This window comes from Megascapheus bottae, chromosome 38 (assembly GCF_031878675.1).
Source record: "Megascapheus bottae isolate mThoBot1 chromosome 38, mThoBot2.hap1, whole genome shotgun sequence".
In the NCBI taxonomy this organism is placed as follows: domain Eukaryota; kingdom Metazoa; phylum Chordata; class Mammalia; order Rodentia; family Geomyidae; genus Megascapheus; species Megascapheus bottae.
In genome coordinates this window covers 1,745,124-1,771,535 of record NC_143546.1, presented here as the reverse complement: position 1 = coordinate 1,771,535, position 26,412 = coordinate 1,745,124, and the positions used below count along the sequence as shown (strand labels likewise).

Sequence of the window (26,412 nt, the reverse complement as noted above, 5' to 3'; positions counted from 1 at the left end):
CAACCTTCATGTTGAAGGGCTGTCTACAAATAACATTACCAAGTCCACGGGATGTCAGATGTCTGAAGATACTAAACAGCAGCAGACACCTGCAATCCTAGCTACCGAGAAGACAGGCTTGAAATCCAGGGGAGTCCTGGTTCAAACTCACCCAGGCAAAAAGCTAGCAGGACCCCATCTCATTAATAAAAGGCAGGCCTGCCCTGGTGCATGGCCAAGCTGGCTCCAGGGGAAATTAACAAGGAGAATTAACAAGCCAGCCCAGGCATAAGCAGAAGGTCCTAACCCTAAAGCAAAATGGGTCAGGGTATGGCTCACTCAGCAGGCTGCCTTCCCAGCAAGTGCAAGGCCCCGAGTTTAAATATTAACAAATCAAAACCATGTCGTGAAATCTTAATTTCAGCATCTTTTTAAATTACTGATATTTCTTTCCTTTGTCAGCCCTGGGATTTGAACTCAGGACCTGGGCACTGTCCCTCTTACCACTTAAGCCACCGCTGCACTGCTGGATTTCTGGTGGTTCAGGGGAGGTAAAAGTCTCATGGATTTTCCTGAGGAGGGCGGTGCCGGCAGAGGCCGAGGTCTGAACTGAGGACCCAGGTCTTCGAAGCCGGCTCGGGGCAGAAAAGTGTGAGACTTTTCACTCCCACTGACCAGCAAAAAGCCGCAGGTGGAGCTTGTTGTGCCCTGAGACGGGGTCCACCTAGATAGAGGCGTCCGAAATGCAGAATCAAGTTTTATTGCGGGGTTACAAGCCAGGCAGGGAACTAGTCCACATGCACATGAGGTGGGAGGAGGAGTTGTTAATCAGGGTTTACACAGTCTTTTTAAAGGCAAACATCACAGGTTTACAGCCGTCAGGTGGTCGAGAGAGGTAAAGACAGGGATTAGGGAGCTTCCCAGGCTGGTGGAAAGTTCTCACCTGCCAGCTGGGTCCCGTTCCACTGTCTGGGAAACCAATGCTTTTAATTTTGACACTAACTAGGTTAGTCCCTGGGGCGCACAAAGGCTGACTCGGGTTCAGAAGCTCCTGTTTGTGCAGGGTGGCCATCTCTACAGAGCTGTCACTCAGGAGGGAGAGCCCGCCAGCCTGGGGTGGCTGAGAAAGCCACGTCTCCCTACCAGACAGAGACACGCACGCCCCCCCCCCCACCCACCCAGGAGTGACGCCGGACCGCAGACACCCGCGGAGCCCGCGCCCGGGCTGAAAGGGATGCGCCCGGCGCCCTCGGGCCAGCGAGGCCCGACCTCCCCTCCCCGAGGCCCCGCTCCTCCCACGGGGGCCTCGAGGGGCCCGACCTCCGCTCCCCGCGGCCCCGCTCCTCCCACGGGGGCCTCGAGGGGCTCCGACCTCCCCTCCCCGCGGCCCCGCCCCGCAGAGCCCTCGGAGGCCTGGGGAGGGGCCGTGAATTGAGGGGTGGGGGACGCGTCCCCGGCTCCCGTCAGAGCAGCCGCGGGGCGCCCCGGAAGCCAGGCCCGGGCCCAGCACGCCAGGACTAGCGCTACGCTGAGGGGAGCCCTGCGCGCAAGGCGCCTGCGGCCTACCTGGGGCGATGGCACGCGTGGGGCAGCGGCATGGCGGCGGCCGGCCCTCAGGAGAACGGGCGCTCGGCGACGGCGCCTCGAGCCACGGGCGCCTCGCGGTCGGTGGTGGACTGCGCATGGGCGGCACCTGGGGCCGGCGCATGCGCACATATGGGGGAGGGGCCTCGCGGTCGGTGGCGACTGCACTTGAGCGGCACCTGGGGCCAGCGCGTGCGCACACGCGTGGCGCCGCGCGGTCGGTGACGGACTGCGCATGAGCGGCACCTGGGGCCGGCGCATGCACACGCGGGGGGGGGGGGAGGAGGCCTCGCGCCTGCGCGCACAAGCGATCACCTCGCGGTTGATGGCACACTGCGCACGAGCGGCACCTGGGGCCTCACGCCTGCGCGCACACGCGGGGGCCTCGCGGTCGGTCGCGGCGGACTGCGCATGAGCAGCATGCGGGGCCGGCGCGTGCGCACACGCGCGGGGGCCTCGCGCCTGCGCACCGCTGCCAGCGGGTCCACGTCGGGGTGAGCACTGGTGAGCAGACCCGGACCGGGCGCCGCCAGCGAGCCGCCGCCTGGCGTCCCTGCGACTCCAGGCTGGGCTCCGAGGATCCCGGTTCGAAGCCAGCCTGGCCAGGAGATGCACGTCCCTGAGACTTAACCACCCGAGGCTCCTCGCCCGCAGGCCCCGCGCGGCCTCCCTAGCGCCGAACACAGGGGGCGAAACGCGGACGGTGAACTCGGAGCCTTTATTACAAATGAAGTCGTCCCCGTGAACCGTGACACACGGCGCGCAGTCCGAGGGCGGGGGCCGCCCGGCTGGGGGTATCGGGACCCGGAGGATGGGGGGGATCGGGCCCCGGGGATGGGGGGGCGTCGGGCCCGGGGATGGGGGGCGTCATTGGGCCGCGCCCTGCAGGCGCCTGGCTCAGCCTGGGCCGTAAAGTGCTACCGCGGTGCCAAGGAAGGACGGCGACGCGCTCCGCGTCTCCTTCCTCTGGTTCTTGCCGCCGCTGGAGCTGGAGCTCAAGGCTCTGGTGCTTGAACCGTGTCTGCAGTCCTGCTTTTCGCTAATGGTGGAGATGGAGTCCGGTGGACTTTGCGTGCAGCCCGGCCCACCCCTGGTCCCGCGGGTCTCGGCCTCCCGAGTGACTGGGGGGGGGGGCAGGCCAGTGGCCGGGCCAGCAGCTCCGCGGGTCCCCCGGCTATCAGGGCTATCAGTCACCGGCGCCGTGGCTCACGCCTGTCATCCTGGCTGCTCCGAGGCTGAGGATCACAGTTCAAAGCCAGCCCGGCACTCAAGTCCATCAGATTCTTATCTTCAGTGAACCTCTACAAAAATGAGAAGCGGCCTGTGGCTCCCTCCGGGTAGGGAGGTGACCTTGAGCTGAAGCGCTCAGGGACAGCACCCAGGCCAGAGCTCGAGCCCCACGACCAACAAAACCAACCAAAACTCAAGTTCCATGGGCTTGGGTTTTCCTGCCAGCGGTCCATAAATTATTAGTGCATGGCTTAGTTTCTGAACATTCTAAAGAAAAGGAGGAAAAGGAAATGGAAATTGGGCCGGGGGTGTGGCCTAGTGGTAGAGTGCTTGCCTAGCATGCACGAAGACCCGGGTTTGATTCCTTAGCACCACATACATAGAAAAGAGCTGGAAGTGGTGCTGAGGCTCAAGTGGTAAAGCTCCGGCCTTGAGAAAACCCAAGGACAGTGCTCAGGCCCTGAGCTCAAGGCCCAGGACTGCCCCCCCCCCAAAAAAGAAATTAACAATTTAGTCCCGCACCAGTGTTTACACCCATCATCCTAGCTTCTCAGGAGGCTGAGAGCTGAGGATCTGGTTCAAAACCAGCCCAGGCAAGAACACCCATAAGACTTTTACCTCCAATAAATGACCAAAAAGCCAGAAGTGGAGCTGTGGCTCAAGTAGTAGCTCAATAGGCCTTGAGTGAAAAAGCAACACCCAGATCCTGAGTTCAAGCCCCAGGACCAGGACCCAAAAACAAACAAACGTACACAACTTTCAAAAATAAATAATTTAGACAAATTAAAAGAAAACTCAGCGAAGGGTGCCCCTTTTCTGTGATTTTAGCCATTACTCCTATTTTGTCATTTAACTTGATTATACTACAAGTGTTCTCACCAGTGAACCAAAGACAATGCCACACTAAACAATTAGCTGCTCCACATTTTCAAGTGTGTTTAATGCGACTAAAAATATATATTGTGAACTCTTCACAATTGTAAACATAAAACTGGGAATGCCTGATATGTCAAAACATAAAAGTCACCCAGAGAGACAAAGCAGACAAATAGGACCTCAACCTCACTCCATCCTCACATCACTCCTGAAAAATAATGCTTTGCTATAAACACAAGTTCTTTCAAGTTAAAAAAAAAAAAAAGCAAAGCGGGTAAGGGGGGCCAGGAGCTTGGCCTAGTGGTAGAGTGCTTGCTTAGCTTGCACGAAGACCCAGGTTTGATTCCTTGGTACCACAAGAAAAAAGGCAGAAGTGGTGCTGTGGCTCAAGTAGTAAAGCTCTAGCCTTGAGAAGCTCAGGCCAGGACTTGGGGGGGGAGGGGGGGAGGACAACTGAAGGGGAACAAAACTTCCCTCCCCCATCCTGGGAAAAACAGGAAGTGAGAGAAGTGTCGGGGGCTAAGGAGAAGCTGATGCATCTCTCAAGGCATGGTGTCAGTGCCAGCCAAACAAACCAAAACCACACCCTCACCAGCCAGGCACCGCCCACAGCTCACGCCTGGATCCCAGCTCCTTAGAAGGCTGACATCTGAGGGTGGAGGTTCGAAGCCAGTCTGAGCAGGAAAGTCTGTCAGACTCTTCTCTCTCAGCTCTAAAAAGCAAAAGGTGAAAGCGGAGCTGTGGTTTACATGGTAGAGCACCAACCTTGAGCAGAAAAGAAGCTCAGGGACAGTGTCCAGACCCTGAGTTCAAGGCTCAGGAGTGGCGTGTGCAGACACATGTGCACACGCAGACACACGCACACGCACACGCACATACACACATCCTTCTTACCAGAACAGTTTTGTGGTCTTCAAAAAATCAAAACAAAAACCAGCAGTGCTCATCTTCCAGGCTATTGGCTCTCCTTAGCTTCACATTTTAAACACATGATTTAATTTAAATATACTAGTGCTAGGAACCCACAGTTTGGCCTAGTGGTAGAATGCTTGCCTAGCATGCACAAAGACCTGGGTTCGATTCCTTGGTACCACATACATAGAAAAAAAAGCTGGAAGTGGTGCTGAGGCTCAAGTAGTAGAGCTTTAGCCTTGAGAAAGACCAAGGACAGTGCTCAGGCCCTGAGCTCAAGCCCAAGGTGGGCAAATTAAATAAATAAATGATACATTAGTGCTTTCTGGCCATCTGTCTTTCCTCATCAATTTTCCTATGAAGACCAAATGCAAGACGTGCGGCCTCATGCTAATATCTATACATAAGCATTTAAAAAATAGCTTCTCAAGATGTGCACACGGTACAAAAACACAAACCCACACACAAGGTGCAGAATCCTAAGTACAGGGGCCACCAAGCCCAAGGGCCGGGATGGCATGAGCAGCACCCACGAGAGCCTCCGTGCCAAGGTCTGCTCAGGGCCGGGCAGGGGGGCCTGGCCCTGCCACCATGGTGGCCCTGTGTGGCCAGCCTACAGTGACTTGGGGGTGGGCCTGGCGTGGCCTGTGGTGGCCAGGGGGGCCACGGGGTGTTCTGCAGTGGCCTGGCCTGGCCCGGCGTGGACCGAGGAAGAAGCAGAGACAGGAACGCATGCGACCATGTAATGGGGACGCGTGTCGCCCTGCCACGCGGGCGTGGCTAGGCATCCTGGGCGTAGTCCAGGTACTGGGGGGTGATGGGCTCCTCCAGCTGGACGCACGCGCCGCCCATGAGGGCGAAGGCGGGGAACATGGTGTGCGAGCAGTCCACCGGGCGCTCGTGCAGGCAGCGCATGCGCGCCATGTCGTAGAAGGCCACGCGGCCCCGGTCGTGGTCCAGGCACACGCCGATGCTGACCGGCATGGGGAGCACGTGGGCCTCGGGCTCGCCGGGCGCCGAGGGCGCGCGGGGAATGAAGAACTTCCTCATGCCCACCGTGACCAGCACGTAGGGCTGCGGCGTGTCCAGGCCGGCGTCCTCACTCCCGCTGTCGTGGCCGCTGTCCTGCTCGTACCTGCGGGGACACGGCCGCTGGGCTCTGTCCGGTGCCAGTCCACTCCGCCTCCGCCCTCCCAGAGCTGCCCGGGGACGAGCTAAACCAGAGCCCACCAAGGGCCCCACGACCTCCCACACACTCAGGGCTCCGTGCCCACGCCCGGCACCATCAGAAGCTGCACCATCAACAAAACTATCCAAACAGACTTTCCTGCTGTGGCATCCAAACGAACTCCTAAATCTCACTGTTCAGACAGCCTGACGCCACGCTCGCCTGCGTGTGCATGCGTGTGTATTCATGTGGACGTGTGGATGCACTGGGTCTGGGGCCTGAAGTCAGGGCCTGGGTGCTATCCCTGAGCTCTTTTTTGTTGTTGTTCAAGGCTATACTCTACCACTTAGAGCCACAGCCCCACTTCTGGGGTTTTTTTGCTGTGCTTCAGTGGAGATAAGAGTCTCAAGGACTTTCCCGCCCGAGCTGGCTTTGAACCTCGATCCTCAGATCTCAGCCTCCTGAGCAGCTCGGATGACACGCATGACCACTGGCACTCAGCCACTTGCCTCTTAAGCCACCCTCCTAATCACAGCCAGACTCCGTGTGTCTGAGAAACATGTGTTCCCGGTGTAGTGCACACTGCCAGGACGGCGGCGGGGGGGGGGGGGGGGGGGGGGGGGGGGGGGGGGGGGGGTGAAGGGCTACCTGGGGCTGGAGGCCTCGCGGGGCGCGTGGAGCCACTCCTGCAGCTTGTCACTGGAGGCCACGCCCACCTTCACCAGGTAGGAGTAGGGCTCCACGCGGAAGGCCCAGAAGTGCTTGCCCTTGGAGATGCCCGTGTCGGCGATGATGTAGTCCAGACTGGCGTAGCGGCCGGCCTGGATGCGCTGGGCGTCCAGCAGCGTGCTGAAGCCAGCCCGGCTCTCCACCCGCTCCCTCTTCAAGCTCAGCAGCAGGCGCTCCGAGCTGTAGCCACACTTATCATCAAAGAGGAAGCTGAAAACTGAACACGGCGCAGAGTGAGTCTCGAGAAGGAGGGAAGGAGGGAGGCGCCCCCCCACCCCCTGCCACACACCAGTGTCCCCCCAACCCCAGGAGGCACCTCTGTGGGGCACAGATCCTCAACCTGACGTTTTACGATCTTTCTTTATCCTTCAAGTCTGCGTGTGCTGACTGCACCGCTCATATTCAGACACTTTGAAACGTTTGCCTAAGACCTCTTCCACAACAACTGATCACGCGTGGCGGGGGGGGGGTTATTGATCACACCAGAGGGGTTATGATCACGGAGGGGATGGGGAGACTGACGGTGGCTGCTCAGTGAGTGCTGTGGACGCCCCTGAACTGCGTGGTCAGATGAGTACATGTCCTCCATGTGATACTAGGCCACGTTTTTACGAATCTTCACAGAGCTAATCCCGTGTGCACAGGCGGGCGGGCGGCAGCACACTTCAGGTCACGCCAGCACCCTGGCAAAACCATTCCTGCCTCTTCTCCACTCCTGAAGCCCCCGCCTTGCACAGTGAGTGGAAGGGAGGGCTTCTCTATTTTGAACAACAAAAAAGGGGGGGGGACAGCCCTAGAAGCAGCACACCATTAAACGCGTGGCTAAACGCTGCGGGGCGGGTACCTGGCGCGGGCGGCGTGCGCAGGACCAGCTCGCGGCTGCAGGGGCTGCAGATGGAGCCGCGGTAGGCCCGCACGCGGAAGGCGTAGAGCGCGTTGCTGTCCAGGTTGGAGACCACCTTGCTGGTCCCCAGCACCTCCACCTCCTCCCACTGCAGCGTCTCGTCCTCCCTGCAGACCTTCCGGTACTCCAGCACGTAGCTGTCCGCCTCCTCCCCGCCCGGATGGCGCCAGTGGATCAGGGCGTTGTTGTAGACCTTGCTCTGCTCCTCGCTCATCTCCGGCACGGCCGCCCCTGCGTGACCGCGGAATTCACAGCCACGCTCAGGAAACAGGGTCACACTACGACGGGCGCTGGGGGCCCGGCGCCTGTCACTCCAGCTCCCCCGGAGGCTGAGAGCGGAGGACGGCGGTTCAGAGCCAGCCGGGACAGGAAAGTCTGAGAAACTCCCGCAATGAACCACCCGTGGCTCCAGGGATAGGGCGGCAGCCTTGCGCTGGAGAGCTCAGGGGCAGCGCCCAGGCCCAGAGTTCAAGCCCCACGACCAACCCAAGATGCTGAGGTTTACAGGACTGTGGTTCAAAGCAGCATGGGCAGAAAACCAAAACAGCAAAATGCTGGACTGGAGAGGTGACTGAAGTGGCTGAGCACCAGTCATAGCCTAATGGAGTATAGTTTTGTGAGTAAAAACCACAGAAGGTATACAATTCCGGGGTGCAAGGACCCAGGCCAGGTGATGGTCCTTCTTAATGTCAGAAGCACCCTTGCACAGGTGACTTCAGACTGCCCGCCCCGAGACTCACCACTGGAGAAAAATGACAGCTCTCCAAGAAGTTCTGTTTGCTTGGATGTATTCAAAACATAGTCTTCAAAAGAAGTCTGCGCAGCAGGTCTAAAGCTCTTCAAAGACTCCGTGGCTTTCTGTATTCTGTAGGGAGAAGGAAACGTTTTCTACCAAAAACAACCCAGACCACGTAGGCCACCTATGGCGCATTCCTGTCGTCCTGGCTACTCAGGAGGCTGAGATCTGAGGATCAAGGTTCAAAGCCAGCCCAGGGAGGCAAGTCCATGAGACGCTTATCTACAAGGAACCGTCAAAAAGCCAGAAGTGGAGTCGTGGCTCAAGTGGTAGAGTGCTAGACTTGGACAAAAAAAAAAAAAGTTCACATACTGCTCAGGCCCTGAGTTCAAAAGCCCCAAGACCGGCACACACACACACACACACACACACACACACACACACAGATGTGAGACAAAGACACATCCCGCTGTGCTGAGGGCTCAGGAGTGGGGCGGCCTGGCCTGTGGCTGGCTTGGCATGGGTGGGGAAGTAGGGGGGGGGGGCACACGGGGCGTGGCACCTGAGGTGCAGCTGTTTGGCCGTCTGGACGAAGCAGGAGGGGTCGGTCTCCTTGAGCACCTCCTGGGCGTAGCCCACCAGCCCGCTGCTGTCCAGGAGGCCCTGGTGCTCCTCCACCTGCGTCTGGAACTTGTCCAGCCTCAGCTTCTTGGAGGCCTCGATGGCTCTCAAAACTGATGACTTCCGCTCCTCCAGAATGTCAAAGAGCTTCTCAAAGTGCACGATGGCCTCCTCCTTCGCCCTCTCGCTGTTGCACTGCAGGGAGGGATGCGAGTCACCCCAGCTGCCCTTGGAAACGACCAAGCCAAGGAGACCCAGACGGACAGACGGACAGACGAGCGGTTCTCCTCATGAGGACGTATCCACGCTTGATAACTAAATCACTACTTACTAGTACTCACTTCTGGCCATCAACAATAGTGATTATCACAGTAGGTCACTAACCATCTCGTGGTAGAAATGAACTGTCAGGAACCACACATGACAACACAAAACGACTGAACTTTTGCCTTCCTTTCAGATTCATTGCCTTTCTATACAACTGTTTTTGGGGTTTTTTTTTTTTGCCAATCCTGAGCTTGAACTCAGTGCCTGTGCACTGTCCTCAAGATTGGCGCTCTGCCACTTGAGCAATAGCACCACTTCTGGCTTTTTCTATGTATGTAGTACATCAAGGAATCGAACCTGGGTCTTTGTGCATGCTAGACAAGCAATCTTACCACTAGGCCAAAGTCACAGCCCTATATATTTTTTATTTTTTAAGTCACTCTTTTTGGGTTATTTTTGCCAGTCCTGGGCTTGAACTCAGGGCCTGAGCACTGTCCTTGGACTTTCTCAAGGCTAGAGCTCTACCGCTTGAGCCTCAGCGTCACTTCCGGCTTTTTTCTACATACATGGTACTGAGGAATCCAACCCAAGTCTTTGTGCATGCTAGGTAAACACTCTACCACTAGGCCAAATGCTTGGCCCAAGTCACAATTTTCTAAGACAAAAAAAAGTAGAGACAATGGTCACTGAATCCTGACAAGGTCACTGAAGCCACCTGCACGGTGGCTTCTAGCTAGAACTCAGGGCAGCTTGTGGCCTGGACAGCACACCCTGCCCGCCCCAAACCAAACAAGAAAACAAACCTAGGTGCTTAGAAGATTTAAATGGATTATTGCCAGGTAGGGTGGCTCACACCTATAATTCTAGCTACTCAGGAGGCTGAGATCTGAGGATCAAGGTTCAAAGCCCGCCCACACACAAAAGGACCTGAGATTCTTATTTCCAATTAACATCTAGAAAATGGGAAGTGGGACTTGACTCAAGGATAGGGTGGTAGCCTTGAGCTGAAGAGCTCAGGGACAGCACTCAGGCCCAGGGGGTAGGGTGATAGCCTTGAGCTGAAGATCTCGGGGACAGTACCCAGACCAAGTTCAAACCCCATGAACTACAAAAAATAAATAAATAAATATTAAAAAAAGATAAAGTGAATTACCGATGTCAACTTCATGCTGCAAAGTCACGTGTTCTGAACATTCTGATTGTTGGGCAGGCAGCATGTTATTACATGATCCTCTCTACCATTTATTAAACGTCTTCATTTTGAAGGGAGAGTGCCTGTCTGTCTGTCCAGTCCTCTGCCTCACTAGAAGTCCAGGCTCACCCCAAATCCTCCTGCCTCAGTCTCCTCAGTGCTGAGGATTACAGGTGTGCCCTTCTGCCTGGGTACCCAGGATGTCACTTCATCACGGTCACAGCACGGACCCCACAGAGGGCGGGGCCGAGAGGGAGCCCAGGTCTGACCCCCACTCACACCCCGTGGCCCTGGTAGCTGTGAGCCAGGGCCAGGTCCCAGCAGATACCACACCAGCCACGGCCTCACTCACCTCCGTTTCTTTCATTAACATGTTGAGTTCAGAAATCTGACTCTTCACCTGGTTCTCTTTACCAATCAGGTAGTCAATATCCTTCGAAAGCTTTTCCTGTCCAACATTCAAACACAGCAGACAGAAAGACGTCAGCAGGGACCCTGTGGATTTCAGTTTATTCTGATTTTTTTCTTTGTCTGTATCGGAGCTTGAACTCAGGACCTTGTATTCTAGAATTCTCCACTTGAGCCACGCCTCAGCCTAACATTTTGCTGCTTTGATTGGAAATGGAGTCTGGAGGATTTTCTCCACACTGAGATCCTTAGATCTCAGCTTCTTGATTAATCTTAGCTATCTAGATTACGGGTGTGAGCCACTTGACCCCCAACTTACTATACAGTAGACATCTTTATGATTCCTATTTGGTAAAATTCTGCTATGGTGATTAGCCTTCCATTAACCTTGCACAATAAATTACTTTATTATGTTATATACAAACCTATAATGCATAATGGATATTACATATATTACATTCAATTATATTTCATACATGTTGTATGTGATGTATAACACACTATACTATATATGTATGCTATACATATGAAAAAAATCTATTAAAATTGACCCAGTAATTGCGGAGGAAGAGAATGAGTACAAAAAACAGTAAGTACATGGGTTCGAGGGAGATGGAATACGGAGCATGACAGATGGAAGCTATAGAACTACACATATGCAGTCATACATAAGGCCAGTACAGGCATGAAAGCACGAATGTATATATGGATGTATGTATTTTCCAGTCGTAGGGCTTGAGCTTGGGGCTGAGCACTGTCCCTCAAGTCTCCTGCTTAAGGCTAACATCCTGTCCCTTTGAGCCACAGCGCCACTTCTGATTTTCCCCATCCTCAGATCTCAGTGTCCTGAATCACTAGAAAACGGGAAGTGGGGCTGTGGCTCAAGGGTAGGGCGGTAGCCTTGAGCTCAAGAGCTCAGGGACAGAACCCAGGCCCAGAGTTCAAGCCCTATGACTGACAAAAAAGAACATTGTTTAGGACCTGGAGTGTGGCTTAGTGGTAGAGTGCTTGCCTAGCATGCACGAAGCTCTGGGTTCGATTCCTTGGTACCACATGCACAGAAAAAGATCTAGAAGTGGTGCTGTGGCTCAAGTGGTAGAACACTAGCCTTGAGCAAAAGAAGCTCAGGGACAGTGCCCAGGCCCTGAGTTCAAGCCCCAGGACTGGCAAAAAAAATATCTATCTATCTATCCTGTTTAAAGCTTTGCTGATGGACAGCTGTCAGGGTCCACTGGTGCCCCTCCCCAGGGCACACGGGGGAAGTCCCGCCTACCTTCAAGGTCTTATAGGCGGAACTCATGGTGGTCACCCGGTGGTTGGCGTGAACCCCGCCCAACTTGCACAGGTGGCAGACGGGCTTCCGGCACAGCTCGCAGTACATGTTGATTTTCTCTGTCTCGTGCTCTGGGCACATCAGAACCTAGCGCATTCAGAAAATGAACACAAGCATGATGAAGACCCAGGCCTCAAGGAGTCCAACAGCCTCAGCACACCAAGACTTGCTTAGTGGCATAAGTAAAGCCATTGAGGCAGGCGCTGACTCAACATTTCCCAGCATTCTGCTGACTGGAAGTAGGGGCCTCTCAGATTTGTCTGCCTAGGTTGGCTTTGAACCTCGAGCCTCAGAACACAGTCTCTGAGTAGCTAGGATGCCAAGCCTGAGCCACGGGCGCCTGGCGAATGACATGAAACCCTCCATTCACAAGAGCCCGAGGCAGCTGATCATCAGGGGGCTTTCCACCACCGGACAGTAGCAACCAGCTTCATCAGAAAGAAACAGAAAAGGGGACGGGCGTTGGGCCTAGTGGTAGAGTGCTTGCCTAGCATGCACGAAGACCCGGGTTCGATTCCTTGGTACCACATACATAGAAAAAGCTGGAAGCGGGGCTGAGGCTCAAGTGGTAGAGCTCTAGCCTTGAGAAAGTCCAAGGACAGTGCTCAGGCCCTGAGTTCAAGCCCCAGAACAAGAAAGAGAGAGAGAGAGAGAGAGAGAGAGAGAGAGAGAGAGAGAGAGAGAGAGAGAGAGAGAGAGAGAGAGAAAGAAAGAAAGAAAGAAAGAAAGAAAGAAAGAAAGAAAGAAAGAAAGAAAGAAAGAAAGAGAGCAAAGAAAATACCAGGGCCAAGACATAAAGCCAACAGCCTTGAGAAGTCACTTGGATCTGAGAGGGCTCGAGCTATCCATAAATCCACTCCAGGAAAGGCAAGTGTGAGTTTATTGCAGGGAAGCACAGAGGTTGTAAGTACTCAGTTCTCTATATCTGAGGCAGCCCTTCCCCTCCTAGTGAGAATTATGCTAAGGAGCAATCACTTCTTGTGCTGAGCAGGTCTGGACTGTGGTGAAATGATGCCAGGGAGGCCTCAGGCCTGCTGGGTCACTCTGAGGCCTACAATCCCAGACAGGCTCCCGCAGCCACCTCCGCCCCGCCCCAGCCCTCGAGCGGCCCTCACCTTGGGCCTAAAGTTGGTGGTGGGGCCCACGTACTCGTGCTGGGCCTTGAGCGTGCCCCAGGGGTGGTGGATCTTGAAGCACTCGTTGCAGTAGCTGGCACTGCAGTCCATGCAGCTCTTGGTGGACTCCTGGGGCGGCGGCTTGCACAGGTCACACATGATGGCCGTGGCTGCCCGGGCCGCCTGCCGGTAGCGCTCCACGATGCTCTCCAGCGTGAAGTTCCGGAAGAGGCCACTGATGCCTCGCTCGCCCAGGTCCACGTCATGTTCACAGCCGGGGCAGGGGAACGCTATGGTCTTGGGGGAGGTCAGGGAGCTCCTCTTCCAGCCTGGGGGGGACAGGCGGGGCCTGGTGAGGGTCGGGAGTCCAGGACAGAACAGAGGTCACACGGGACGGAGAGACAGCCATCCACTAGCACCGCACGCGTCTCCAGGAAAGGCCTTTCCCCCGAGCACAGGAGATGGTGGCTCGACAGACACTGAACCCAGGAAGGCAGATGCTGTCCCCCGAAACCCAACTCAAACCACAGCCACAGAGGACAGAAGCACTGAAGGCAAGGCCACAGGGGACGGGCCTGTGACCTCAGGGTTAGCAGTGCCGGTCACCGACCCAGAGATCCAAAGGCACACACGGGGCACCGACACACTGCTCCGGCAAATGGGGGTCCCGAACCCACAGCCGGGAACAGGCTCTCGTGGACACAAACCAAATTGTGTGCATAAACCCCGTCTAGTCACACACGCAAATCAGACCCTCAAAGGCTTATTTTAGGACCACAAAGAGCGCGAAGAAAGCTTGAAGCATGCACTGCGGCACCGGGGGGGTTTTGTTGGGGTTTTTCTGTTGTGGTTGTTTGTTTTTTTCGAGCAACCCAGCAGGCAGCATCACTAGCTAATTGAGTGCAAGCTAGAGAAGAAAGAAAAGCCACTCACGAGGACAGCTAGAATTTAGTAACTGTAAGGGGGACCAACCGTTTAGTAACATCTTCCTGTGACCTGAAACAAACAAGTCAGGTTACTTAAAACTCATCATCAAGGCACAGGGCATCCAAAAGGTATGGTAGTCTTCTGTAACACGTGTAATTCGAGGGCTGGACCCCAAGCATCACCATTTTGGTCACGATTACCACTCTCACATTAGAAATACCAAGGAGTTAAGGCACAACCATCTCCACCCACAGCTTCCTAAGAAAACCTAGCTCTCTACCTTGCGGGGCGTGCTGTGCTCCTCCCCTCCCGTAAAAATCGACCTTTGGTGGGGCGGGGGGAGAGAAACGGGGACAAAAGCATGAAAAGGGGTATCTATGTGTGAGAAGTAACGCACCTACGACCTGGAGAATGTAACTGTAGCCCCTCTATACATTACAATAAAAATAAATATAAAAATCTACCCTTGGGCCAGAAAGGTGGCTCACACGTCTAACTCCAGCCACGCAGAAGGGACACGCTGAGGGGAAACGTTTGAGATTCTCATCTTTTTTTTTTTTTTCTGCCAATCCGGGGCCCTGAACTCTGGATGAACTTGGCCTGAAATCTCTCCCTTAAGCTCCTTTTGCTCAAGACTGGTAACAGCGCCACTTCCGGCTTTTCCCCCCAGGTGATTACTTGGAGATGAGGCTCACAACTCACATCTCAGCCCCCTGAGTAAGCAGGCTGACGCAAGCCTGAGCCTCCGATACCCCAGTGCTCAGCACAGTTACACCTTTAAACATAGATGGGTACCAGAAGGTTTGGAAATGCCACCCAAAAACCTGTCACCCTAGAAGAGGTTTCCCACCACAGCAGAGAGAGAGGAAGCAAGCAGCCAATGGAGCTGAGAAACACACAACCGGCCAGCGGGGCTGCATGAAGGAGCCAAGCCAGGCAGGTAGCCAAGAACAGTGGCCAGGTGTAACCAAATGCAACTTTTTTTTTTTTTTGCCAGTCCTGGGGACTGAAGTCAGGGCCTGAGCACTGTCCTTGGGCTTTCCTCAAGGCTAGAGCTCTACCACTTGAGCCACAGCACTACATCTGGCTTTTCTATGCATGTGGCACTGAGGAATCGAACCCCGGTCTTTGTGCATGTAAGCAAGCACTCAACCACTAGGCCAAACTCCCAGCCCAAAAATGTACAGAACCTACTCTAGGTTTTATGGGTGGAAAGATGAGTGAAGAAGCTACAATGAAGTTAAATCCTGATGTAAAATGCTGCTTGCGCAGGTACACTGCAACACAAGGACCTGCTCTCCCTGCTTAGAAATTTGGATAAGGATGTTTCATCCTTTTTCTGTACTGCTCCCCACCAGCATTTCACCAAAAAGCAGATAATTCTCCTTTAAAATGAAGGTCAACTAGCCGGATGCAGTGGCTCACGCCTGTCAACCTAGCTACTCAGGAGGCTGAGACCTGAGGATCGAGGTTCAAAGTCACCCAGAGCACTAAAGTCCATGAGACTTGTATCTCCAGTAAACCACCAGAAAACCGGAAGTGGTGCTGTGGCTCAAGGGGTAGGGCGGTAGCCTTGAGCTGAAGAGCTAAGAAGTAGTGCCCAGATCCAGAGTTCAAGCTCCACAACAGAAAAAAAAAAAAACAAATAAATGTCAACTGCAGTGAAAATATATAGATAGATAGCAGGTGGATGGATGGATAGATAGCAGGTGGGTGGATGGATACATAGCAGGTGGATGGATGGATAGATAGCAGGTGGGTGGATGGATAGATAGCAGGTGGGTGGATAGATAGATAGCAGGTGGATGGATGGATAGATAGCAGGTGGATGGATGGATAGATAGCAGGTGGATGGAAGGACAGATAGCAGGTGGGTGGATGGATAGATTGCAGGTGGATGGATGGATAGATAGCAGGTGAATAGATGGATAGATAGCAGGTGGATGGAGGATAGATAGCAGGTGGATAGATGGATAGATTGCAGGTGGATAGATGGATAGATTGCAGGTGGATGGATGGATAGATAGCAGGTGGGTGGATGGATAGATAGCAGGTGGATAGATGGATAGATAGCAGGTGGATAGATGGATAGATAGCAGGTGGATGGATGGATAGATAGCAGGTGGGTGGATGGATAGATAGCAGGTGGATGGATGGATAGATAGCAGGTGGATGGATGGATAGATAGCAGGTGGATGGAGGATAGATAGCAGGTGGGTGGATGGATAGATAGCAGGTGGGTGGATGGATAGATAGCAGGTGGGTGGATGGATAGATAGCAGGTGGGTGGATGGATAGATAGCAGGTGGGTGGATGGATAGATAGCAGGTGGGTGGATGGATAGATAGCAGGTGGGTGGATGGATAGATAGCAGGTGGGTGGATGGATAGATAGCAGGTGGGTGGATGGATAGATAGCAGGTGGATAGATGGATAGATAGCAGGTGGATAGATGGATAGATAGCAGGTGGGTGGATGGATAGATAGCAGGTGGGTGGATGGATAGATTGCAGGTGGATGGATGGATAGATAGCAGGTGGGTGGATGGATAGATAGCAGGTGGGTGGATGGATAGATAGCAGGTGGTAGATGGATAGATAGCAGGTGGATGGATGGATAGATAGCAGGTGGGTGGATGGATAGATAGCAGGTGGATGGATGGATAGATAGCAGGTGGGTGGATGGATAGCAGGTGGATAGATGGATAGATAGCAGGTGGATAGATGGATAGATAGCAGGTGGATGGATGGATAGAGAGCAGGTGGGTGGATGGATAGATAGCAGGTGGATGGATGGATAGATAGCAGGTGGATGGATGGATAGATAGCAGGTGGATAGATGGATAGATAGCAGGTGGATGGATGGATAGATAGCAGGTGGATGGATGGATAGATAGCAGGTGGATGGATGGATATATAGCAGGTGGATGGATGGATAGATAGCAGGTGGATGGATGGATAGATAGCAGGTGGATGGATGGATAGATAGCAGGTGGATGGATGGATAGATAGCAGGTGGATGGATGGATAGATAGCAGGTGGATGGATGGATAGATAGCAGGTGGATAGATGGATAGATAGCAGGTGGGTGGATGGATAGATAGCAGGTGGATGGATGGATAGATAGCAGGTGGATGGATGGATAGATTGCAGGTGGATGGATGGATAGATAGCAGGTGGGTGGATGGATAGATTGCAGGTGGATGGATGGATAGATAGCAGGTGGGTGGATGGATAGATGGCAGGTGGATGGATGGATAGATAGCAGGTGGATAGATGGATAGATAGCAGGTGGATGGATGGATAGATAGCAGGTGGGTGGATGGATAGATAGCAGGTGGATAGATGGATAGATAGCAGGTGGATAGATGGATAGATAGCAGGTGGATGGATGGATAGATAGCAGGTGGATGAATGGATAGATAGCAGGTGGATAGATGGATAGATTGCAGGTGGATAGATGGATAGATAGCAGGTGGATGGATGGATAGATAGCAGGTGGATAGATGGATAGATAGCAGGTGGATGGATGGATAGATAGCAGGTGGGTGGATGGATAGATAGCAGGTGGATGGATGGATAGATTGCAGGTGGATGGATGGATAGATAGCAGGTGGGTGGATGGAAAGATAGCAGGTGGATAGATGGATAGATAGGTGGATGGATGGATAGATAGCAGGTGGATGGATGGATAGATAGCAGGTGGATAGATGGATAGATAGCAGGTGGATGGATGGATAGATAGCAGGTGGGTGGATGGATAGATAGCAGGTGGATAGATGGATAGATAGCAGGTGGATAGATGGATAGATAGCAGGTGGATGGATGGATAGATAGCAGGTGGATAGATGGATAGATAGCAGGTGGATGGATGGATAGATAGCAGGTGGGTGGATGGATAGATAGCAGGTGGATAGATGGATAGATAGCAGGTGGATGGATGGATAGATAGCAGGTGGATGGATGGATAGATAGCAGGTGGGTGGATGGATAGATAGCAGGTGGGTGGATGGATAGATAGCAGGTGGATGGATGGATAGATAGCAGGTGGATGGATGGATAGATAGCAGGTGGGTGGATGGATAGATAGCAGGTGGATGGATGGATAGATAGCAGGTGGATAGATGGATAGATAGCAGGTGGGTGGATGGATAGATAGCAAGTGGATGGATGGATAGATTGCAGGTGGATGGATGGATAGATAGCAGGTGGGTGGATGGATAGATAGCAGGTGGTAGATGGATAGATAGCAGGTGGATGGATGGATAGATAGCAGGTGGATGGATGGATAGATAGCAGGTGGGTGGATGGATAGATAGCAGGTGGATGGATGGATAGATAGCAGGTGGATGGATGGATAGATAGCAGGTGGATAGATGGATAGATAGCAGGTGGATGGATGGATAGATAGCAGGTGGATGGATGGATAGATAGCAGGTGGGTGGATGGATAGATAGCAGGTGGATAGATGGATAGATAGCAGGTGGATGGATGGATAGATAGCAGGTGGATAGATGGAGAGATAGCAGGTGGATAGATGGAGAGATAGCAGGTGGATGGATGGATAGATAGCAGGTGGATGGATGGATAGATAGCAGGTGGATGGATGGATAGATAGCAGGTGGATGGATGGATAGATAGCAGGTGGATGGATGGATAGATAGCAGGTGGATGGATGGATAGATAGCAGGTGGATGGATGGATAGATAGCAGGTGGATGGATGGATAGATAGCAGGTGGGTGGATGGATAGATAGCAGGTGGATGGATGGATAGATAGCAGGTGGGTGGATGGATAGATAGCAGGTGGGTGGATGGATAGATAGCAGGTGGATAGATGGATAGATAGCAGGTGGATGGATGGATAGATGGCAGGTGGATGGATGGATAGATGGCAGGTGGATAGATGGATAGATAGCAGGTGGATGGATGGATAGATAGCAGGTGGGTGGATGGATAGATAGCAGGTGGATGGATGGATAGATAGCAGGTGGATAGATGGATAGATAGCAGGTGGATGGATGGATAGATAGCAGGTGGATGGATGGATAGATAGCAGGTGGATAGATGGATAGATTGCAGGTGGATAGATGGATAGATAGCAGGTGGATGGATGGATAGATAGCAGGTGGATGGATGGATAGATAGCAGGTGGATGGATGGATAGATAGCAGGTGGGTGGATGGATAGATAGCAGGTGGATGGATGGATAGATTGCAGGTGGATGGATGGATAGATAGCAGGTGGGTGGATGGATAGATAGCAGGTGGATAGATGGATAGATTGCAGGTGGATGGATGGATAGATAGCAGGTGGGTGGATGGATAGATGGCAGGTGGATGGATGGATAGATGGCAGGTGGATAGATGGATAGATAGCAGGTGGATGGATGGATAGATAGCAGGTGGGTGGATGGATAGATAGCAGGTGGATAGATGGATAGATAGCAGGTGGATAGATGGATAGATAGCAGGTGGATGGATGGATAGATAGCAGGTGGATGGATGGATAGATAGCAGGTGGATAGATGGATAGATTGCAGGTGGATAGATGGATAGATAGCAGGTGGATGGATGGATAGATAGCAGGTGGATGGATGGATAGATAGCAGGTGGATGGATGGATAGATAGCAGGTGGGTGGATGGATAGATAGCAGGTGGATAGATGGATAGATTGCAGGTGGATGGATGGATAGATAGCAGGTGGGTGGATGGAAAGATAGCAGGTGGATAGATGGATAGATAGGTGGATGGATGGATAGATAGCAGGTGGATGGATGGATAGATAGCAGGTGGATAGATGGATAGATTGCAGGTGGATGGATGGATAGATAGCAGGTGGATGGATGGATAGATTGCAGGTGGATGGATGGATAGATAGCAGGTGGATGGATGGATAGATAGCAGGTGGATAGATGGATAGATAGCAGGTGGATAGATGGATAGATAGCAGGTGGATGGATGGATAGATAGCAGGTGGATAGATGGATAGATAGCAGGTGGATGGATGGATAGATAGCAGGTGGGTGGATGGATAGATAGCAGGTGGATAGATGGATAGATAGCAGGTGGATGGATGGATAGCAGGTGGATAGATGGATAGATAGCAGGTGGATAGATGGATAGATAGCAGGTGGATAGATGGATAGATAGCAGGTGGATGGATGGATAGATAGCAGGTGGATAGATGGATAGATAGCAGGTGGATGGATGGATAGATAGCAGGTGGATGGATGGATAGATAGCAGGTGGATGGATGGATAGATAGCAGGTGGATGGATGGATAGATAGCAGGTGGATGGATGGATAGATAGCAGGTGGATGGATGGATAGATAGCAGGTGGATGGATGGATAGATAGCAGGTGGGTGGATGGATAGATAGCAGGTGGATAGATGGATAGATTGCAGGTGGATGGATGGATAGATAGCAGGTGGGTGGATGGATAGATAGCAGGTGGATGGATGGATAGATTGCAGGTGGATGGATGGATAGATAGCAGGTGGGTGGATGGATAGATAGCAGGTGGATGGATGGATAGATAGCAGGTGGATGGATGGATAGATAGCAGGTGGATGGATGGATAGATAGCAGGTGGATGGATGGATAGATAGCAGGTGGATGGATGGATAGATAGCAGGTGGATAGATGGATAGATAGCAGGTGGATAGATGGATAGATAGCAGGTGGATGGATGGATAGATAGCAGGTGGATGGATGGATAGATAGCAGGTGGATGGATGGATAGATAGCAGGTGGATGGATGGATAGATAGCAGGTGGGTGGATGCTAAAATTCTGGTGCCAAATACCTTAGAAAACACATTGACAACAAATAAAAAGAACTAGGCCAGGAGTTTGGCCTAGCATACACAAAGACCTGGATTGGATTCCTCTGTAACACCTACAAAGAAAAAGCCAGAAGTGGTGCTATGGCTCAAGTGGTAGAGGGATAGCCTTGAGAATGTCCAAGGACAGTGCCCAGGCCCCAAGTTCAATCCCCAGGACTGGCAGAATAAAAAAATAAAGCACCATGTGACTAAAACAAGATTTTGTTTTATTAAGTATAAAAAGGAAACCGTTAATCAAAAGTTTAATACCTAAGACTCGCAGTCCAAGCTGCCCGGCCCTGCCTGGGGCCACCCTGCCCTCAGCATCGCTTGTTCCGGCTGCCCTGCCCCCAGCCTCCCTGCCCCTGGCCTCCCTGCCCTCAGAGATGCAGCGCTGTGGATAATGAACAGAAAGCGCATTCACAATTTCATTCACCAACAATCACAATTTGTCAACAAAACAGAAAGCACAAGCTGTGTCCTACACACAATACAATTATTCAATTAACAAACTGTATTTCAGGGCCAGACACAGAAACAGTCCCCCTCCCTTCCTCCAGCCTAGAACCGGCCCTGGTCTGCCCAGCCATGCCACCTGGGGGTGGAAGAAAGGGAAGACTCTTCTGTTTCACTCATTGGCCTAAAGGCTGCTAGGAAACACTACTAAAACGGACCAGCTTTTCCTGACCACAGGGAGTGTGCAGAAGAAAGGAGCTGGGCACAGTGGCTCACGCCTGTCATTCTAGCTACTCAAGGAGGCTGAGATCTGAGGATCGCGGTTCAAAGCCATCCTGGGCAGTAAAGACTGGGAGACACTTATCTCCAATTAACCACTAGAAAGTGGCGCTGAGGTTCAAGGAGCTAAATAGTTCAGGGACATTGCCCAGGCCCAGAGTTCAAACCCCACAGCTGACACACACAAAAAGAAAAAAAAAAGGAAAGGAAGCAATTCTACCTATAACATTGGAAGTATAGATGTGGCTTTAATTTCTGCATAATTTAATGTGCAGCGGTGACACACAGATACGTTCTTCCTCTTTCAAGACACCTATTTGTGAATTCTAAACTAATAAAACATTTGAGCCAAAAATTTCCACTAGCTATCTTTTTTAAAGTTAATCAGTAAAATTTTGATAGTGTTATTTAACCTGTCAAATCCAAAATGTGCACAGGTATAGAGAAATACACCCACGTATACATGTGCACGTGCATATGCAAACAGTATGCACGTACCCATACGTGTGTGTATTCATACACAGGCATGCTTATACACAGATGCACACACTCATGTGAACACGTGTGCTCACATACTCACATAACTACCCACGTGTACACACCTGCCTTTGTGTTTACATGAACACACACACACATACACACACAGAGTAAGGACTCCAGTGTGAACAGAGCCTAATCCCAGCTATCCTCACGCTCTTCCAGTGCACAAGGGCCTGACGGCCCTCTGTGGAGTGGACACGTCATTTTTATGTGTACAAAACATCCTCCGGTTATCAGCAAGGTCTAAAGAAGCCTCAGCCTGAGAGCTACTTGGGCGCCATGCATGCACAGAGCGGACTCCACAGTCTCTGGAAAAGGACCAAGATCAACAACACTTCTGGTCCCACAGGAGAGTGGCAGAGGCCTGACACCTGCTGGCCAGCGGAGATGGGGTGACCACCCACACCGTGCTATTCCAGCACACTCAGCAGCCTGGTGGTGTTTAATGAACCTCAGTCTACACTAATCCCCCCAAACCTTCCTGGGGCTTGAACTCGGGGTCTAGGTGCTGTCTCTGAGCCTCTTTGTGCTCGAGGCTGGCGCTCTAGCCTCAGCTGTGCACCTACGTCCACATTTTCTGAGCAGATTACTGGAGATTAGAGTCTCACAGACTTTTCTGCCTTGGCTGGCTTCGAGCCACAACCCTCAGATCTCAGCCTCCTGAGTAGCTAGGATGCAGACCTGGGCCACCAGAGCCCAGCTCCACTACCTTTTATGATCCTCAAAAACTTTTATTAAAAATGACTGAAGGACTGATATTAGATCATCTGTGTAAAGAAGTTTCTAGCACTCCTCATTCCTGTTGAGCCACTTAACTCTGCAGTCCTTCCCTGGTGCATTAGGGCTCCTCCTCTGGGGTTTCCGTGGGCCATCATTTTATTATTGTGTGGAAAATACCACAGGTCACAAATATCCCCTAAAACACAGACTCCTTGACAAGCTTTACCACAAAGTTGGTGTTTGATTGTCTTCTTTAAGGACATTCCAAAAGAAAATGCGTTTATTTTTAACATTTAAAGTGTATGTGGGGTAGGGGGCTTTTAAAACTACAGTTTTAGTTATTCACCTAGGAAGAAAACAACACTCAAGTGAATAAAAAGTTATTCCTCTGCCAGGCACGGTGGCTCACGCCTGTCATCCTAGCTCCTCGGGAGGCTGAGATCTGAGAATCACAGTTCAAAGCCAGCCCGGGCACAAAAGTCCGTGAGACTCTTATCTCCAATTAATCACGAGAAAACTGGTGGCTCAGAGGATAGAGTGGTAGCCTTGAGCTGAAGAGCTCAGGGACAGAGCCCAGGCCCAGAGTTCAAGTCCCACAACCGACAAAAAAAAAAAAATTCTTCCACAATGACACCAGAGCAGAAGCTCGGTCTCTGTTCTACTCACCCCTCCTCTGCATCTCCTCGCCCTCTCTCTCTCTCTCATATACACCCCCACACCCCCACACAGGTACCTGGCCGGCTAATCCTGTCGATTTTGTCCAGGCTGGGCGAGGGGAGGCGGAGGCGGGGGCTGCTCTGACTGGAGTGGTCGGAAGCCACGTCGGTGGAGCAGTCGTCCAGAGACAGGAGGAGCTCCTTCACACACTTATGGCAGACGCTGTGCTGGCAGGGGAGGATTAGCGGGTGGCAGAAGAGCTCCTTGCAGGCTGGGCAAATGAGCTCTCTCTCGATATTCTTAATCGTCACCTGCAAACGCAAGGACAGGCAGTCAGGGCACGCAGTGGGCACCCGGACTGCCATGCTTTCTTCCATGTGGACGTTTGTCTGCCAGCCCAAGAGGAACTGAGAAACCCACTTCTCTTAACCTACGAGAATGGAGGCTACCCTCTCCCTCCGGCAGCCAGCCGAGGCTCGGAACTGAGAAACCTGAGACTACGAGACAGGAAGTTAAACAAGAAAGAAGAAGACTTGACGTGAAATACGAGGGATACAGTTCATGTTCAATGGAAGTTTGCTGGGCTTGAAACATGCCTGTAATCCCAGCAGCCAGGAGACTCAAGCTCCAGGGTTGGGGGGGGTGTGTGTGTCACTCAGGCTCCAGGGTTGGGGTGTGTGTGGGGGTGGTGGATCACTCAGGCTCCAGGGTTGGTATGTGGTGTGGGGTGGTGGATCACTCAGGCTCCAGGGTTGGTGTGTGTGTGTGTGTGTGGTGTGGGATGGTGGATCACTCAGGCTCCAGGGTTGGTGTGTGTGTGTGTGTGGTGTGGGGTGGTGAATCACTCAGGCTCCAGGGTTGGGGTGTGTGGGGGGGGTGGTGGATCACTGAGGCTCCAGGGTTGGGGTGTGTGTGTGTGTATGTGTGGGGTGGTGGATCACTGAGGCTCCAGGGTTGGGGTGTGTGTGTGTGTGTGGTGTGGGGTGGTGGATCTCACTCAGGACCCCCTCAGGAGCAGCAGGTGCGCCTCTGGCTGGAGAAGGAGCAGCTGGGGGTGGAGGAGCCTGGCCGGCCAGCCCAGACCCCAGATGGCAGGGTCGCAGGGCTCCGGATTCCTCACTGACATCCCAGGGCCCTCGCTTCGGGCCCGGGCCTCCCCCGCCCGGCGGCCCGGCCTCCGGCTGGGCCCTGGGGACCCCGGTGGGGCGAAGCGGGTCACGGCGGCCGGTCGGGCTGTCCCGGGGCGCGGCATCCCGGGCGCGGCCGGCTTGGCCCCGCCTCAGCCCCGGAGTCCGCGGTGAAGTCAGAGTGCGCTCGGGCCACCCCGCGGGGCCTCGGCCCGGCCTCTCCGGAGGGCACGGGTCCTGGTCCCGAGCCGCCAGCCGGGCCCCGCGGCGCCCGCCCCGCCCCTGAACCCTCAGCACCCCGAACCCCTCGGCACCCCGAACCTCAGCACCCCTAACCCTTCGGCACCCCGAACCTCAGCACCCCTAACCCTTCGGCGCCCCGCCCCGCTCCCCGAACCCCTCAGCACCCCGAACCTCAGCACCCCGAACCCCGCGGCGCCCCACACTCCGTGGCGCCCCGAACCCCTCGGCGCCCCACCCCGCACCGCACCCTGAGCCCCTCAGCTCCCCGCAACCCTCAACGCCCCATACGGAACCCCTCGGCGCCCCGCAACCGCACCGCGACTCCACGGCGCCCACTGCGCCCGCGCCCCACTGCAACCCGGACCCCGGCGCGCGCCCCACTGCTCCGCGACCGCACCCGCGCCCCCCGCGCCCCGGGACCCCCGCGCCTCGGGACCCCCGCGCCCCGGGACCCCGGGTCGGACGGGACGCGGCCCCGGCACTGACCAGCGTGTCCGACGCGTCGCCCTCCATGGCGGCCGGGCCCGGTGTCCTGCGGGGCGCGGCGGCGGGCGGGGCGCGGCGGCGGGCGGGGTCCGGCGGCCCCGGCGCGGGTCCCTGCGGCGGCGGCGGCGGCCCTCGAGCCTCGGCTCGGAGCCGGGTTCCGCCAGCGGCCCGACGCGGCGAGGAGAGCCGGGGCGGCGACGGCGGCGGCGGCGGCAGCGCGGGGGGCTCGGCGGGCTCCCAGCGGCGGCCCCGGGAATCCGCCCTCGGCCGGCGGCGGCTTCTGCGGACTGCGGCGGGCGGGCGGCGGGAGCCGCGGCCGCGCCGGCCGGGCGGCGGGGCGGGGCGGGGCGGGGCGTCGCCGCGGCAACCGCGGGCCGCACAAAGGGGCGTGGCCGGAGGCGGGGCCGGGCCGGCGCGCCGAGCGCCATTGGCCGCGGGCGCGCGGGGGCGGGGCCCCGAGGGTGGGCCTGGCCCAGACTCCCGCGGGGCTCCCCGGAGCCGAGGGGAAGTGCCCTGCAGACCACGGCGGTGGAAATAGGCCTGAAAGACTTCCACCCATGCAGACCGGACTTCGCCAGCTGCCTCAGCTGATCAGCGCGCACACACTCACTCACACACACTCGTGTGACAACCGGCCCAGCGGCCAAAGCCACTGGGAAATGGTGACCTCGCCTCGCCTTCGCCCAGGCTGGAATCCCAGGGGTGTGCCACCCACCACACCCAACCTTTGTGAGTTTCCTGGGTTCGTTTTCTTCTTTTTCCCTCTCCTCCTCCTCCTCCTCCTCCTCCTCCTCCTCCTCCTCCTCTTCCTCCTCCTCCTCCTCCTCTTCCTCCTCCTCCTCCTCCTCCTCTTCCTCCTCCTCCTCCATCCCACCATCCCCTTCTTGTCCCGCTCTTGGCTAAGTTCCCAGCCTGCGGAGCCAGTGGGGGCATCCCAGCACTTCCCCCTGGTGGTTTCTTCTAAACTAAGGTGGGTCCGGCCTGAAGCCCCTTCCTTCCTTCACAGACTGGCAGCACTCCAGCTCAGTTTTCTTTTTCTGTTCCTGTTTGCATTTTTTTGGGGGGGGTTTGAACCCAGAGCCTCGAGGGCCCTAGGCC

General features: G+C 54.3%; 1 protein-coding gene across 2 annotated transcripts; it reads right to left on the bottom strand.

The window, feature by feature from the left end:
* Nucleotides 1–2,512: 2,512 nt before the first annotated feature.
* On the bottom strand, nt 2,513–25,388 carry Trim36 (tripartite motif containing 36). 2 transcript variants are annotated; one of them, XR_016533696.1, is made up of 12 exons: nt 25,315–25,388; nt 23,535–23,769; nt 13,055–13,383; nt 11,880–12,026; nt 10,551–10,646; nt 8,681–8,934; nt 8,123–8,247; nt 7,323–7,613; nt 6,398–6,695; nt 5,638–5,716; nt 4,287–4,381; nt 2,513–2,864 (listed from the first exon to the last, which is right to left on the bottom strand). XR_016533696.1 is itself a non-coding variant. In XM_090325391.1 (10 exons), exons 1-10 carry the CDS (start codon nt 25,339–25,341, stop codon nt 5,362–5,364), a joined length of 2,157 nt encoding a protein of 718 aa, XP_090181517.1. In that variant the 5' UTR covers nt 25,342–25,388; the 3' UTR covers nt 5,311–5,361. The 2 variants fall into 2 exon arrangements, 1 of the variants encoding a protein (XP_090181517.1); XM_090325391.1 differs by lacking the exons at nt 2,513–2,864; nt 4,287–4,381 and having other exon boundaries at nt 5,311–5,716.
* Nucleotides 25,389–26,412: the final 1,024 nt, after the last annotated feature.